At 55.7% G+C, this 13,221-nt stretch overlaps 1 protein-coding gene across 5 annotated transcripts in view; it reads right to left on the bottom strand.

The window, feature by feature from the left end:
• Positions 1-7,654: 7,654 nt before the first annotated feature.
• Positions 7,655-13,221, bottom strand: part of LOC115658597 (hexosaminidase D-like) — a 38,337-nt gene continuing 32,770 nt past the window's right edge. For all 5 annotated transcript variants that reach the window (XM_030577789.1, XM_030577790.1, XM_030577792.1 and 2 more), the window contains 2 exons: positions 11,588-11,677; positions 7,655-10,312 (listed from right to left, as the gene is read on the bottom strand). In XM_030577789.1, the coding sequence (XP_030433649.1) occupies positions 10,129-10,312; positions 11,588-11,677 (274 nt within the window). In that variant the 3' untranslated portion in view covers positions 7,655-10,128. The remainder of the gene's footprint in view (positions 10,313-11,587; positions 11,678-13,221) is intronic.

Below are 13,221 nucleotides of genomic sequence, written 5' to 3' on the forward strand. Positions count from 1 at the left end.
TGACATCAACAGAAAGGTCTTAAATAACAGGGAGAGACTGTGGCGCAATGGGCAGAGCACTAGACTGGGATTCAGGAGCCCTGGATTCTATTGCTGGCTCTGCCAGTGACCTCAGGCAAGTCCCATTTCACCTCTGCGCTTGTTTCCCCTCCCCTGGTTTGTGTGCTTAGACTGTAGCCTGTTTGAGAGCAGGACTGTCTCTTCCTAGGGCCCCCATCCGCCAGGATCCATTGGGATCCTAATGGCCATCCATGTCCCGTGCTCAATGGATAGTAGGAACCTAAATCCCTTGGAGGATGTGAGCCTGTCTGTACAGCACCTGGCACAAGAGGGCCCTATTCGTGGCTGGGGCCCTCAGGCACTGCTTTAATGTTAATCATCATTTTAACAAAGAAAACGTGAACATTTTAAACAAAAGCCATCACGTGGGAGTGGGTGAAAACTAAACACTGAGTAGCGAGAAGCTGAACGTGAAAGCCACTAAGCAGAACTGAAAGGGCCTATAAGTAACAGCAAAACTGACTTACAGCATTTCCCTCTGCAGAGGGTGAGAAAGATGAACCATTAACAGGATAAATAATGGCAGGACGGGGGAACCTGGATTTTAGATACTCGCTTACTTCTAACAATCCAAGGTGTCAGAAGCTGGGAATGGGCGACAGGGGATGGATCATTTGATGGTTCCCTGTTCTGTTCATCCCCTCTGGGGCACCTGGCATTGGCCAAAGTTGGAAGACAGGATACGGGGCTAGCTGGATCTTTAGTCTGACTCAGTCTGGCCATTCTTATGTTCTTAAGGTGGTTTTAGATAAGAAAATGTGCTTGGGCCCAATACATGAGTTTTTAGCTGACAATGTGCCTTAAAATACAAATCAGAAATTCATTATAATATTTATTCCACCTCGAAGCTAGATAAATACCAGTGAAGGATGCTGCCCTTGTAGAAAGGAAGCAGAGCACATACTGGGTGGGAAGCGTGCCCAGTGCATGGATTATAGATTAAAAGCAGATGATGGAGTAAAGAGGTTTCATTTTCCGTTAGGACATGTTTTTAGTAACATTTGAAATATGAAAAGTCACTCCTCATTATCCTGTTTCCTCTGTCTCACACTCCGATCAGAGGCTGTTTGAGCGCCAGCTGGCATTTCAGGCTGTAGTCTGGCTTTCAAGCGGCAGGCTTTAATGGGGGACACAGCACGTTCCTTCCCATTATTAGATACACCTTGCAGGACTGGAACAGAAAGAACACTAATGTTCTTGTTGCCTTTCGCCAGCGATGCTGTGTCACTGGGGGCACATCATCTCCTAGGCTGGCCAGGTCCACCTTCCCATGCCCCAGCCCAGCTGAGAGCTGGGAGGCAGAAGAAGGCAGCGTGGCTATTGATTGGCCTGTTTTCACTGACAGGTTAACATCATGAAAACCTTTCTCTCCAGCTCACACTTGCACACTTCCAAGTGCCACCTCTAGCCTAGCCAGCTGTCAGGGCCGGCTCCAGGCACCAGCTTACCAAGCAGGTGCTTGGGGCGGCAACTCCGGAGAGGGGCGGCACTTTCACGTATTCGGCCGCAATTCGGCGGAGGGTCCCTCACTCCCGCTGGGAGCAAAGGACCTCCCCCTGAACTGCCGCAGATAGCGGCTTTTTTTTTTTTTTGGGGGGGGGGGGGGGCTGCTTGGGGCAGCCAAACCCCTGGAACCAGCCGTATCCCTTTCACGGTTAGCACATGGCTTTGGTTTAGGTGCGAGCCACCTCTCCCAGGAAGAGATTTCCAGCAACAAGATTCATGCTTCAAGGGAAATTTTGCCTATTGGGATCAGCACAGTGAGTGGGCGAGTCTCTGGCCGCTTCCCACGTGGAAATGGAATTTGTGATCCTACCTGTTCCAGCCAACCCCCCAGCTCCAGGTGACCATCTTGCTGGGAAGCAATAGCTTAGACAACGCTGTCGGGGTGGGGAGCCCAGCATTACCAGGGCCGGATTTAGGGGCAGGTGACCACCTGAGGTGCAGGCTTGGGGGGCCCCTGGCTCAGGGTGCTGTTTGGGTTGTTAGCCACAAAAGGGAAAATAGAATGTTTGTAGTACAATGTTCCCAGCGTTCTGAGTGTGGATGCATTTTTCCATGAACCTCCTAGAATGTTCTGGACCTTTGTAGAATCTCATAGAACCTTCCAGGCTTTCTGAGAACTACATTTTCCTCAAACCTCCTAGAACATTGTCAGCCAGGCCCTCGCGGGTACACCAGGGGTGGGGTGTTGCCAGTCAGTCAAGGAAATGGGCTACAAATGCAATAAAAAAATAAAATATTTAAATGTAACAAATTGAGAGAGGTGGGAAAGAAGATGCTCCTTGCTTGGGGCGCCATTTGGTCTAGGGCCAGCCCTGAGCATCACAGATTGAATGTGAGAATTTCAGACCTAATCAGTCTCTTCCATCTCCCTGGGGCCTCTGCAGGGTTGCTCCTTGGCATCAGCCCTCAACAACCGGTGCTGCTCTTGTGGGGTGGCGTCAGATGCATTTGACTGGAAACTCATCTCCCTTTGGCTTTAACAACCAGAGCAAGGCCGTGACCGTTTGCATTTCCAAACCATGCTCTCATGTCAGCAGGACACAGAGCTGGCACAAGCAACAGGATTTTTAGAGGCAATGGGGTGTCTCTGACTCAGCAACTGACGAGGCAGCCCAGCCTCTGCAGCACTGGGGTAGGAGCCGGAAGCAGTTGCCCAGCCCCATCTTAAGGCAACCTAGGGGCCTGCAACTCATAAGAGATGGACTCTCTTAACATAGGGCTCCCCTCAGCCCCAGGAGCTGCTCCCAGCTTTGAGCGTGGAGGGCAAGGCTGGGGCCCTGACACTCTGTTGCGATGCTACAGCGATGGATCTATAGAAAAGCACATGGCAGGCTCTGTCCCCCTCCATCTCCAGCTGGGGGATGATGTGAAGGGCCAGTTCATGCACTGCAGTGGGATTGGACAAGCCTCTGCGATACACTATGGGGGCAATGCTCAGAGGGGCCCAGCACCTCAGCTGAAATCAACAGGGGCGCCATGTGCTCAGCACCTTGAGAAGGCAGGCTCTGGCTGTGCGCATCCTGCCAGCTGAGCTGGCACAGCCATGGCTATGGTCTGCTACCCCCGGCCCCCGCCAGGAGACTTTTCTAACTCCCATTTACAGCCCTAGCAATGCCAATGGAGACGGGCACACGGCCGTCTGCCCCCTGCCCCAACTGGGCAGAGCCGTAATCCAGATAGTTCCCAGCATATTAGAGAACAAGGGAAAAGCTTAAGCAGCAGAGCCTTGTTTATTCAGCTCCCTGCCTCAGCTGGCCAGTTTTAAACAGGCTCCTCCCTCTTTAGCTGCAGAATGCAGATTTCCATCCTAGCCCTGGCATACTGTTGTCCTTAAAGGGCCAGCCAGCTAGGACAGCTGGAAGAGGGCACAGGCCTGGGTGGATGGGACATTTCACACACTCAGCAAAGCAGGCACTTGGAGCAGGTGTGCTGCATCGAGTCCTCTCCCTGCTGCAGTTGTCACTTCTGCTGCCTCCTTCAGCCCACAGCTGTGCACAGCTGGAACACTGAATGGCTCCAAGGGCAAAGGGAACAAGGGTACCACTCACAAGGGGGCTGTGCCCCTGGATTAGCACCTCACTTCACTGCCAGCTGCAGCAATGCCTCTGTTCTGCTGTCTACATGCTTGATGTAGACAGCTCCTGGCAGTGCTTCCAGGTTTGAATGGCCGCTGGCCTTAGATGGGGAATATCTGCCTCCTCTAGGTCCCTTCCTTCTTTGACACCTGGACCCCTCCATCCCATGCAAAGCTGCCCTTGACCCCCTTTTATGACAGGCAGCTACTTCTATTAGCATCCCTGGGTCACAGGCCAGAGCTAGAGCCACTGTCAGATTTTCATTGCTCAGTTGCACATCACTCGACACGTTCTGCTCCGCTCCAAACCCTGCGTCCTTCAGAGCTGCAGCAGGGTGGGAGCTGTATAAGCTCAAGCAAATTTCAGGGGCATTGCATGGAGAGCAGAAAGCAGGATTCAGTCGTGATTCCATGTGATCTGCTTCTCTCCAGGTTCTCAGGAAGAGACTGAAATGTTCCAAGCAAAAGCAGCAGCAGCTGTTGCCTGGGACATCTCACCTTCCCCTGCTACCCACACCAGACATACATGCACAATACTGGCCCCTGGTCCTATCCTGACCAGCTCCCACGGATGGCAAGAAAAGCCCCTTGGCAGAGGGTGCCTGTGGGATCAATGGGAGTATATGCAGTGTATTGCAGGACTGCATGGGGGGCTACTCCTGTTTTTTTTGTCCTTTGCAGCACCCAGTCACTTGAAAGCTCTCTCCCACTCTGCTCTCTCCAAATGCACCTCACTGGAGCAGCTGTGCCCTGCTCTGGCACCATCAAAGCCACCTTTGTTTTAGATCCTCCACACAGCTGGTTTCAGAACCATCCCAACATCCACACTGGTACCTGCAACAAAGGACAAACCTGCCAGCTAATCTGTGTATGCGATGCAGAGCTTTGTAAAACCCACACAGGTTAGGCTGTTCTTCGGGAATTTTAATTTCCAGCCCTAAGCTGCCATGCATGGATGCTGGGAGCTGTTAGAAGGCTGTTCCTCCTCCCCAGAAGCAGCTGCATTTCAGTGATGATGCAATCTCTGACCACAGACTGCGATCCTCGTGACCCAAGAGCTAGGGTTTGTTTGTAACCCATTCTAGCTTTATCCCCTAGACCGGAACTCACTTACAACCCCTCTCTCTCTCTCTCTCTCATTACATACATTGGTTGTACATTTTCTCTCACTCAGCCCACTGCTTTGACATGCTTTGTTAACTCCAGCCATGACACCAAGCTGCGGGTTCGGTCTCTCTAAAGGAGCAGCAAAGCGAATTATGTCTGTGAGTGTTCCAGGAGAGGCCGTTTTGGGGCAATTTGAGATGGGGTCACTCTGCAAACAGTGACGGGGTGGTGGAAGCTGAGGGGGCACCTGCCTGGCTGTTGGCTACAAGCAGAGCAAGCACACGGTGAATTCTCACCAGCACCATTGAGTGTGAAGAGAGACCAGGCTCTGCTCCCCTCATGGCGGCATCCCACAGCTGTGGAACCCACCTAGCACTAAGCGGAGAAGGACTCTGCCCCCCTACAAGCCTCCAGGGCCATGGATCCAGGTCAGCATCTCCCCCATCCTGCTTATTCACCTTTCCCAGCCCAGCAGCAAAGGCAGGGCGGGCAAGCCAGGGGCAGGCTGGTGCCATGGGCTGCAGGCTGGGGGGCAGGGAGCTCATCCAGCTCAGCCCAGCATTGCCCTTGCCCAGAACATGCAGCAGTCAAGGGGGCTGGAAGCACATCTTTGCTCAGGGCCTCCTGGCAGAGATGCTGGAGCTCAGGGTGCTCCCTTGCTGCTGTTACAGACCTGTTCAGAACTGACTCACAGACATCTGCTGCCCTCCACCACCTCCCAAAAAGAGGGTGCTGGGGAATTTGAGCCTTGGGTTCCCATTTCATGCAGAGTACCATCATTCTGGAGCAAGGGCTGCTCTCTCCCGCCCCCAGGTGCCAAGCAGGGATGATAAACTGGGAGTGCTCTCCTTGTGACCTTGCCACAGAGTGCCCCCAGCTCCTCTTGCCCCCCTGCTCCTGGCTGCAGCTGTTAAGGCCAGTTTCTGCCCCGGGCTGGATTGCCGCATCCCTCCACTGTCTTCCTATTGTAGCTGTTGGACACATCCCCTGGCCCCAGAGGCAGGACATGCTGCCCTTGGAAGGGATTCTCTGCCTGAGAGATGGCTCCCTCAGCGTGGAGGCCCCACGGTCCAGAGTAACAAAGATTGGGCTGGTTTTTGCAACCCAGGCCTTTACACAAGGCTACACCTACCTCTGCCTGTAGGCGCTTCGACTAAGCAGGGCTCACATATCAAGAGGAGGAAAGCGAGCTAAAGCCCACTGGCCAGCGGAGAGGGGCTGGGTCTCTCGTTTCCTACACCCTGACGTGCTGCCAGCCAGGATAGCAAGCGCTGCAGGGAGCCCAGAAATGCTGATCTGCTGCCCCCTTCTAAATAAGGGCTTTTCTGCACCCCCTCATCCCAAGATGAAACCCCTCCACCCATTCTCTCTAGAGACAATTCTGCTGATGGCTTTAGCACATGCAGGGCTTTGCAAACAACCTCGTGGCTCAGCCCGGTGTCCCTTGCTCCAGGTCACACCTCCTCTGTGGGGCACCACAGGCATCCCCAGAGCAGTGCCCAACGCCAGCCCAGGGCGGGCACACTCCCAGGGACACCCCGGTGTTATCATGGCACAGGCAGGAGGCAGCACCTGAGCAGCAAGGCCGTCAGGCTCCAAAGAGACAGATACAAAGTACCTTGTCCAGCCTGGAGAGCAGTGGCTGCGTGTCGGCTCTGACACTTCCCAAGCTTTGCCAAGCGGCCATGCCGCAGCCTTTCCAAGCTCCCATTGTGCTGCTGGTGCTTGGCAAAGCAGCTCAGGGTTCTCCAGCTTTCAGGCACCTGGGAAGCACCTTGCTGGGATCCATAGAGAGAGAACAGTGCCACCTCCTGGCTGAAAAATCCATCCAGCTCATCACACCCAAGACTTGCAGCTTCCCAGGGTCAGGAGCAGTGGGGCTGGAACTAGGGGCACAGGGGGTGCAGTCACACCCTCTGGCTTCATGTTGTAACAAACACCAAATAGATGACAAAGAGTGCTGGGGCACCTTATGGACTAAGATGTACTGGAGCATAAACTTTCATAGGTAAATACCCACTTCGTCAGATGCATGTCAAATAGATGGTTTCCATCTACAGCACCCCTGGATCGGAGCTGCGTGAAGCACGTCAGCAGGGAATAGCTTCAGCTCTGCCAGTGCCCCTCAATCCTGACCCACAGCCCCCTGCTACCTCAGCCCTGGGCTCCCCCACACAGCTCTGCCAGGCCCCCTCAATCCTGACCCACATCCCCCTGCTGTCCTGGCCCAGCCCTGCCACCCCCCAGCTCTGCCAGTGCCCTTCAATCCCGACCCACAGCCCCGGGATCCCCCCCAGCTCTGCCAGTGCCCCTCAGTCCCAACCCACAGCCCCTGCTATCCCAGCCTCCACCCATAACTCTGCTGCCAAACGCACCCGTCGCTGTTCCAGGATCCCCACACACAGCTCCCATCCATGACAGCAGCATCCACGGACAATCTGATCCTGGGCCTGGAGACTGCCGCTCCCGGCCAACAGCATGGTAGTTTTCTGGTGGACCAGAGCCGTGACCAGCCAGGGCTAAGTCTGCGTCTGTCGATGCTGCAATTAGAGGGGTAATTGCAGCACATGGGGGGACACTAACTCAATTACAGGTGGCTTGGGGAGCACCAGTGCAATGAAGCCTCAGCAGCACAAGTTCAAGTCCACCCGGGACCCTGTGTACCCACTCGGCGGCTAGGCTGTGCTGAAGTCCATGTTGTCGCCTTTTCCCACCCTTTCAGCCTGCAGCCAAACTGGGGTTTGAACGTAGGCTCTCCTGGGAGAAATGCCTGTTTAGCACCAACCCGCCATGCCGCAGAGCCCCGTCCTCAGCCCACGGACTGATCCCAGAGAGAAGGATGCGGCCCGGCGGGGGCAGTAGAATCGGTAAAAGGGACTCTGGCCATAAGTGACGATTTGGTGCATTTCTTAGGAAAATACTTTATTGTGGAAGTCGGTATTACATGAGCTTTCTATACAGTTAAGAAACAAATTAGGCTCAATATATTAAACCAAATATCACTGGCAAACAGGAGTCCTCTCCGTGTAGTCATTGGACTCAAGTGTCACTCACTGTATTACAGCAACATCAGCTAGTGCGGAGACAGTGGCAATGCAAGAGAAGCCTGGATTATTGCACAGTGTCTGCCACCTTCCCTGGGGAAATGAAACATCCGGCTGTACTACAGCCCACAGCGAGAACCTGCCAGGGACCCTAGCCCTGTGACCGGGGGAGAGGGCAGGACACCATACATCGCACACTTCACTTTGGACTGTAACCCCATTGCTTGCAATAAGGTCAGATGTTTGAGATCAGGGTCTCCCACCCTGGACTTGCCCTTTACTCCACAGACCAGAAGTCACCATAGTCCCCTGCCCCCTCGAACAGAACCGATATTAACGGCTGCTCGCAGAGATTGCTGCTACACCGAGTTACCTCACATTAAATAGGCCAAAATGTTGGGTCTTGCACCAGCATCAATTTTACCAGTCTGGGGAAGTGTCTGGACCCAGCACTGCTGAGGAACCAGCAGGGGGAGCTCACACATTGGGTTTTGTCAGCCCCACCAAGGCAGCGAGAACTCCCAACTCCAGGTGGATTTAGAGTCCACAGGCCAACCCCCAGTCCCTGTCCACAAGCTGACTCCCAGCATGTTCTGAGCCCTCTGATACCCATTAGCGTCTCTAATTTGTGTCCCGCTGTAAGGCCCAGGGTCTATCACCATCCCCAGTAGAAAGGTGGCTCCTGCTCTGGGGCATTTGCCAAAACAAGACCCTGCCCCCTGCAAGCCTGTTTGGCAGCATTGTCCCTGGAGGAGCCTCCCAAAGCAGGAATTGTTCAGCATTTGCCTAACCCTTCCCCAGACTGCAATGGACAATAACACTCACAAAATTTCCTGGGGTCCTGCACGGGGGAGCCCTGGTGCAGAAGAGCAGCAGCTCTCCCCAGGGATTCGCCTGGCGTGTTAAGATCCACATCTCCAGAAGAAAACAGATCATGGGCATCAGATCTCTGTGTTCAAAATAGATACCACCAGCTCAGAGTACGGCTACTCTGCCATCGGAGGAGCCACTGCAGGTCAAGCAGGATTATGGGAATTAGCTTTGACCTTGCTAGCGCAGCTAAAACAGCAGTGGGGCCACGGCAGCATGGCTTCAGCACAGGCTGTACATGCCGGTCCAGACTGCTGGCTATGAACTCCCATTGCTAGCCCACCTCACTGCTACTTTTAGCCAAGCTAGCTAGATTACAGCCCAAGCACGGAGGACACCTCTGACGGCAGTGCAGGCAAACGCTAAGGGTGGAGTTTTCAGCAGCGCTTGGTGTGGGACTCTGCACCTGCTGCAGTCAGGGCATGTTTTACCAGCGAGCGAGGCCAGCTCCAAGCCCTTTGGAAAGCCCCGCTCCAAACAGCCCGAAGCCTAAGCAAGTCATCTCTGAATTCACCATTGCCACGGGGCCAGCGTGCGCACTAGTCACCTCGCTGGCACGGAGGGAACAGATTCACCTATTTTCAATGGGTCACCAATCTGCAACTAGTGCAAAGAGCACAAGACCTCGTGTGATACCCACTCCCCAGCCTACACTCAGGGCACTGCTCTTCCCGAAGTGGCCGGAGTGTCGGCAGAGACCCAGCTCCCCCACGAAGAGAGGCTCCGTCTCATGCATTTCCATTCAGACACACCAACACTTTGGGTGACCAGGAGGCAGACGGGTGTGTCAGTCCCAAAAAGGCTGGTCACTGCAGAGAGCTTTCCCAGGAAGGCCCAAACATCTCCCATTGTTACGGCTTTGTGGAGCGCCAGGCCGGGGACAGACAGACCCTGGGCTCTTTGAGGAAGGAGGGCATAGCTTTCCCACCTATTCCCATGAAGAAGCAGGATGCGTGAAGCAGGTCTGCACTGCCAGAGCCATGGGCTCCCTGACGAGCATGGATGGGGGCTGAAAGGCAAGCCAGCCCCATCCCACCTCTCCTGGGGGAGCCACAGTGACGGCCTGATCCTGGGCACGCAGGGAAAGGGCACTGCTCTGAGGCTGGAGAATGCATTGCGGCCACAGGGCTCACAGCTCAGATGGCCAGCAACTCGCTGGCTGCACCTGCTGTCTGGGGTGGCCTGCTCAGAGCCACTGCAGTGCCAAGCCCAAGACATTAACAGCTGCCCAATCCCAGAGGCTCCCCATGGCCTCGCTCATGCTTTTCAAGATGATTTTAGGGACTGGTGTGAAGAGGGGTTGGAACAGAGAGGGAGCCAGGAAACAAGACTAGCCTGGGGGTTGCTAATGGACTACGACGAGGGGAAATAAATTCTGGCCAGAGTCCCCACGTTCCCAGCAGCTCAAGCCCACTGTGTGGTGAAACTGGGCTCCTCACCGCAGCAAGCCAGCCTGGGCTCCCACCCCTATAAGGCCTTGGGCTTGGCGTTCAGGCGGATGATCTCCTTGTAGTCCCGGACGAACTCCCGCAGCCGGTCCATGTAGGGATTGACGTTCTCCTCCATCCACTCCTCCACTGTGTCGGGGAAGTAGATGCTCTCCAGCTGGGAGCGGAAGTTCTGGATGAAGTTCTCCCAGTCCTCGTGGACCCTGGCGGTAGAAGGTGGCAGCGCGTCAGAGCCAGGAGCCTGCGGCATTTGCAGGGGTGCAGGCTGATTAACAACCATTACCACGGGGCTCGTTGCCCTGGGACTCTGAATGAGTCACAGGGGCATCAGACAAACCCCACAGCATCGCACCTGCTATCACCAGCCAAGCTCCTGTCATGGAAAGATCTCCCCATGGACAGCGCTCCGGGTACAGGTGACAGGCTCCATTCTGGGAGCTCCTCCCAACATCCCCCCAGCCACGGGGACAGAGTCCTTTCAACATAGTAGGGGGGCAACTGCATTGCCATGGCAACCGGCAGGGGCTCCGGGGCAGGCCCAGACCCCAACACTCTTTTGGAAGTTGATGATGCCCTGTCAAGACCCACAAGACCCCTGGGTGGAAGGCCCTCCTCTTCCTCCCTGCTTTACAGAGGGGCAGCCGAGCCTGGGGGTTGGTCCAAAGTCACTTGGGAAGCTTAGGGCAGAGCCAGGCCTAGGACCCCGGTCTCAGCTCCCAGCCCAGCCCTCCTCCCATCATTTTAGAACTAGCTGCCTGGTATGTAACTAGCCCCCCGCCCCACCGGCCCCAGGAAGGCAGGAGTGGGCTTTGTGGGAGTGTCACCTGCCCACACGTCATCGCCACGTCAAGAGACCCCGGGCCCAGTGACCTCTGGCAGCTGGGAAGAGGCCACTGGTTCTCCCAGGAGAGTAGCAGGCCACTTCAGTGAGCACTGCACTGGGAGCCCCAGCCCTGGGCCCTCACAACACCCAGCGGCTAGGATTCAGCTCAGGTTAGGGCTGCCACTTTGGATACGACATCCCCAGAGGGGCTGAGGGAACCTCCCGCCCCCGCAGACAAGGAGAAAGGGAGAGGTGGGGATCAAGGTTCTGGGTTGTGAGAGTCCAGCCCTGGCTCTTAGCAACACAGGCAACTTTGTTTGGGCACTGCCTTCCCAGGGCACATGGTGCTCCTGCCCTGCATGCCTCCCCCAGGGCTGGGACAGGGCAGGCCCATGCCGTCCCTCTCAGCCCTGTGCCCTGCAGAGGGTCACACTGGGCTGAGTTCAGATTCCTGCTCAGTGGGGACCTCGCGGGCGAAGGCCTCGCTCGTGGCACAAGGCCTTCACCCTGCCTCAAAGAAGAGCCCCAGGAAGGCGAGCGCTCGCTTCCATTCCTCTTCCCAGGAGCCCATCACACAGAGACTCCACCAGGCCCTCCCAGCGGTACGAGTCCCATCTACCCCGCCCCCAAGAGCGACCAAGGGGGCCCCACGTACTTCAACACCTTGCTGCCGAAGTTCTCCAGATTGCGCGGGTTCCCGAACTGGTGCTTCCTGTGGTACGGGCTGAACCAGCCCTGGATGGCGCTGATGTGAGACACAGACAAACGGACCCCACCCCAGAAACACCAGGTTAGTTGTTTTGTAACTACACCTCTCCTCCAGCAGGTCTCGCCAGCGACAGCTAACCCATAACAAAATCACCAGAGAAGTGGACTACGGGCAGGCCTGGCAGCAACATCTCTACTTCAGAATTCCCCAACACTTTCCACTTGCTTAGAGCTTGGCCAAACACTAGCTTCTTTGGGCCAAAGTTTCCCATGCCGGGCGTCTGCCTCAGGCTGAGTTTTTATGTTAAAGTTCTAGCGAAAAGGGTTCAGCTGCTTGTAGTACGGTGATTAAGGGAAAATACGTTAAGACGGCTTAGAAAAATTATCTGACCACCTTTTTCCTTGAGAAGCTCCAGCACCCCCATACTTTGGGGCAGGGTTTTGAAAGGTGGCAGGGGTGTTTCCCTGGTGTCAAGGAGGTGCCTTTTGCCACACCTATGAAAAACTATCCAAGTTTGGCCAAATTACAAGCCTATGAAAAAATAAAATCATCTCAGTTTGCACATGCTCGGTAGAGTTTGGCAGCTAAACTCTCTAAAGCTTCCATCTGTACTGAGCATGCTCCATCCCCACATAGCTCGTAATGCAACTGGACTGTACATGCATTATCCCCACGGCGCACCTGAGCATGCCCTGTCCTGAGGCTGCAGCGGCTTAGCAGGACTTCCCCTGAAACTGCTCCCCACAGCAGCTGGGGGAGGCTGTGGTGCTGGGCACAGAAACTGAGAGCAAACAGCATGTCTCCCCCATGCACTTAATGAACCCCCAGCTGGCGCCCAGGAGGAATAAGCCTGACTCGAACGCAGAGGGGGCTAGAGCTGGAGTGGGGTATGTGTGCATGCAGCTGAAAGGGAAGATTGGGACGAGGACCCTGAACGGTGGAGGCTGGCAGGGATGAAAGTAACTTGAAGGACTTACTGGTACTCCGGAGTCCTTTGGGGGTGGGGGCGGGGCCTTTAAATCACCATTGAAGGGGCCCTGGCCTCTGGCAGAGCTTAAAGGGCCTGGGGCTCTGCTGCAGTAGCGGCAGCTGGGAGCCCCATGCCCTTTAAATCACCACCCGAGCCGGGCTGCCAGAGCCCCGGGGTAGCAGCAGCAGCTGGGGGCTCGGGCGGTGATTTAAAGGGCCCAGGGCTCCGGCCGCTACCACCCCGGGCCCTCCAGCAGCAAGTTAAAGGGCCTGGGGTGGCAGCAGCTGTCAGAGCCCCAGACCCTTTAAACTGCCGCCAGAGCCCTGGGGTAGCGGTGGCAGGGCTCCGGGGATAATCTCAAGGGCCTGGGGCTCCAGCCGCTGCACCGTGCCGGGGTGTACCCGCTTACTTTCACCTCTGCAGGCTGGGCAGGGAAAGAGACTGAAATCAGCCCAGGGGCTGGGCAAGGAGCCTGGGAGGAGTCACTGATTCTGCACACTGCTGGACGAAAGCTAGAAGGAGCAGAGCCCAGAAAGGAGCTCCAGTAACCCCCCTGCTCTCAGCACCCAGCCTTCAGCACTCCTCGACGTGAGCCAGGAGACTAGGGTAG

The sequence above is a fragment of the Gopherus evgoodei genome, chromosome 10, assembly GCF_007399415.2.
Source record: "Gopherus evgoodei ecotype Sinaloan lineage chromosome 10, rGopEvg1_v1.p, whole genome shotgun sequence".
In the NCBI taxonomy this organism is placed as follows: domain Eukaryota; kingdom Metazoa; phylum Chordata; order Testudines; family Testudinidae; genus Gopherus; species Gopherus evgoodei.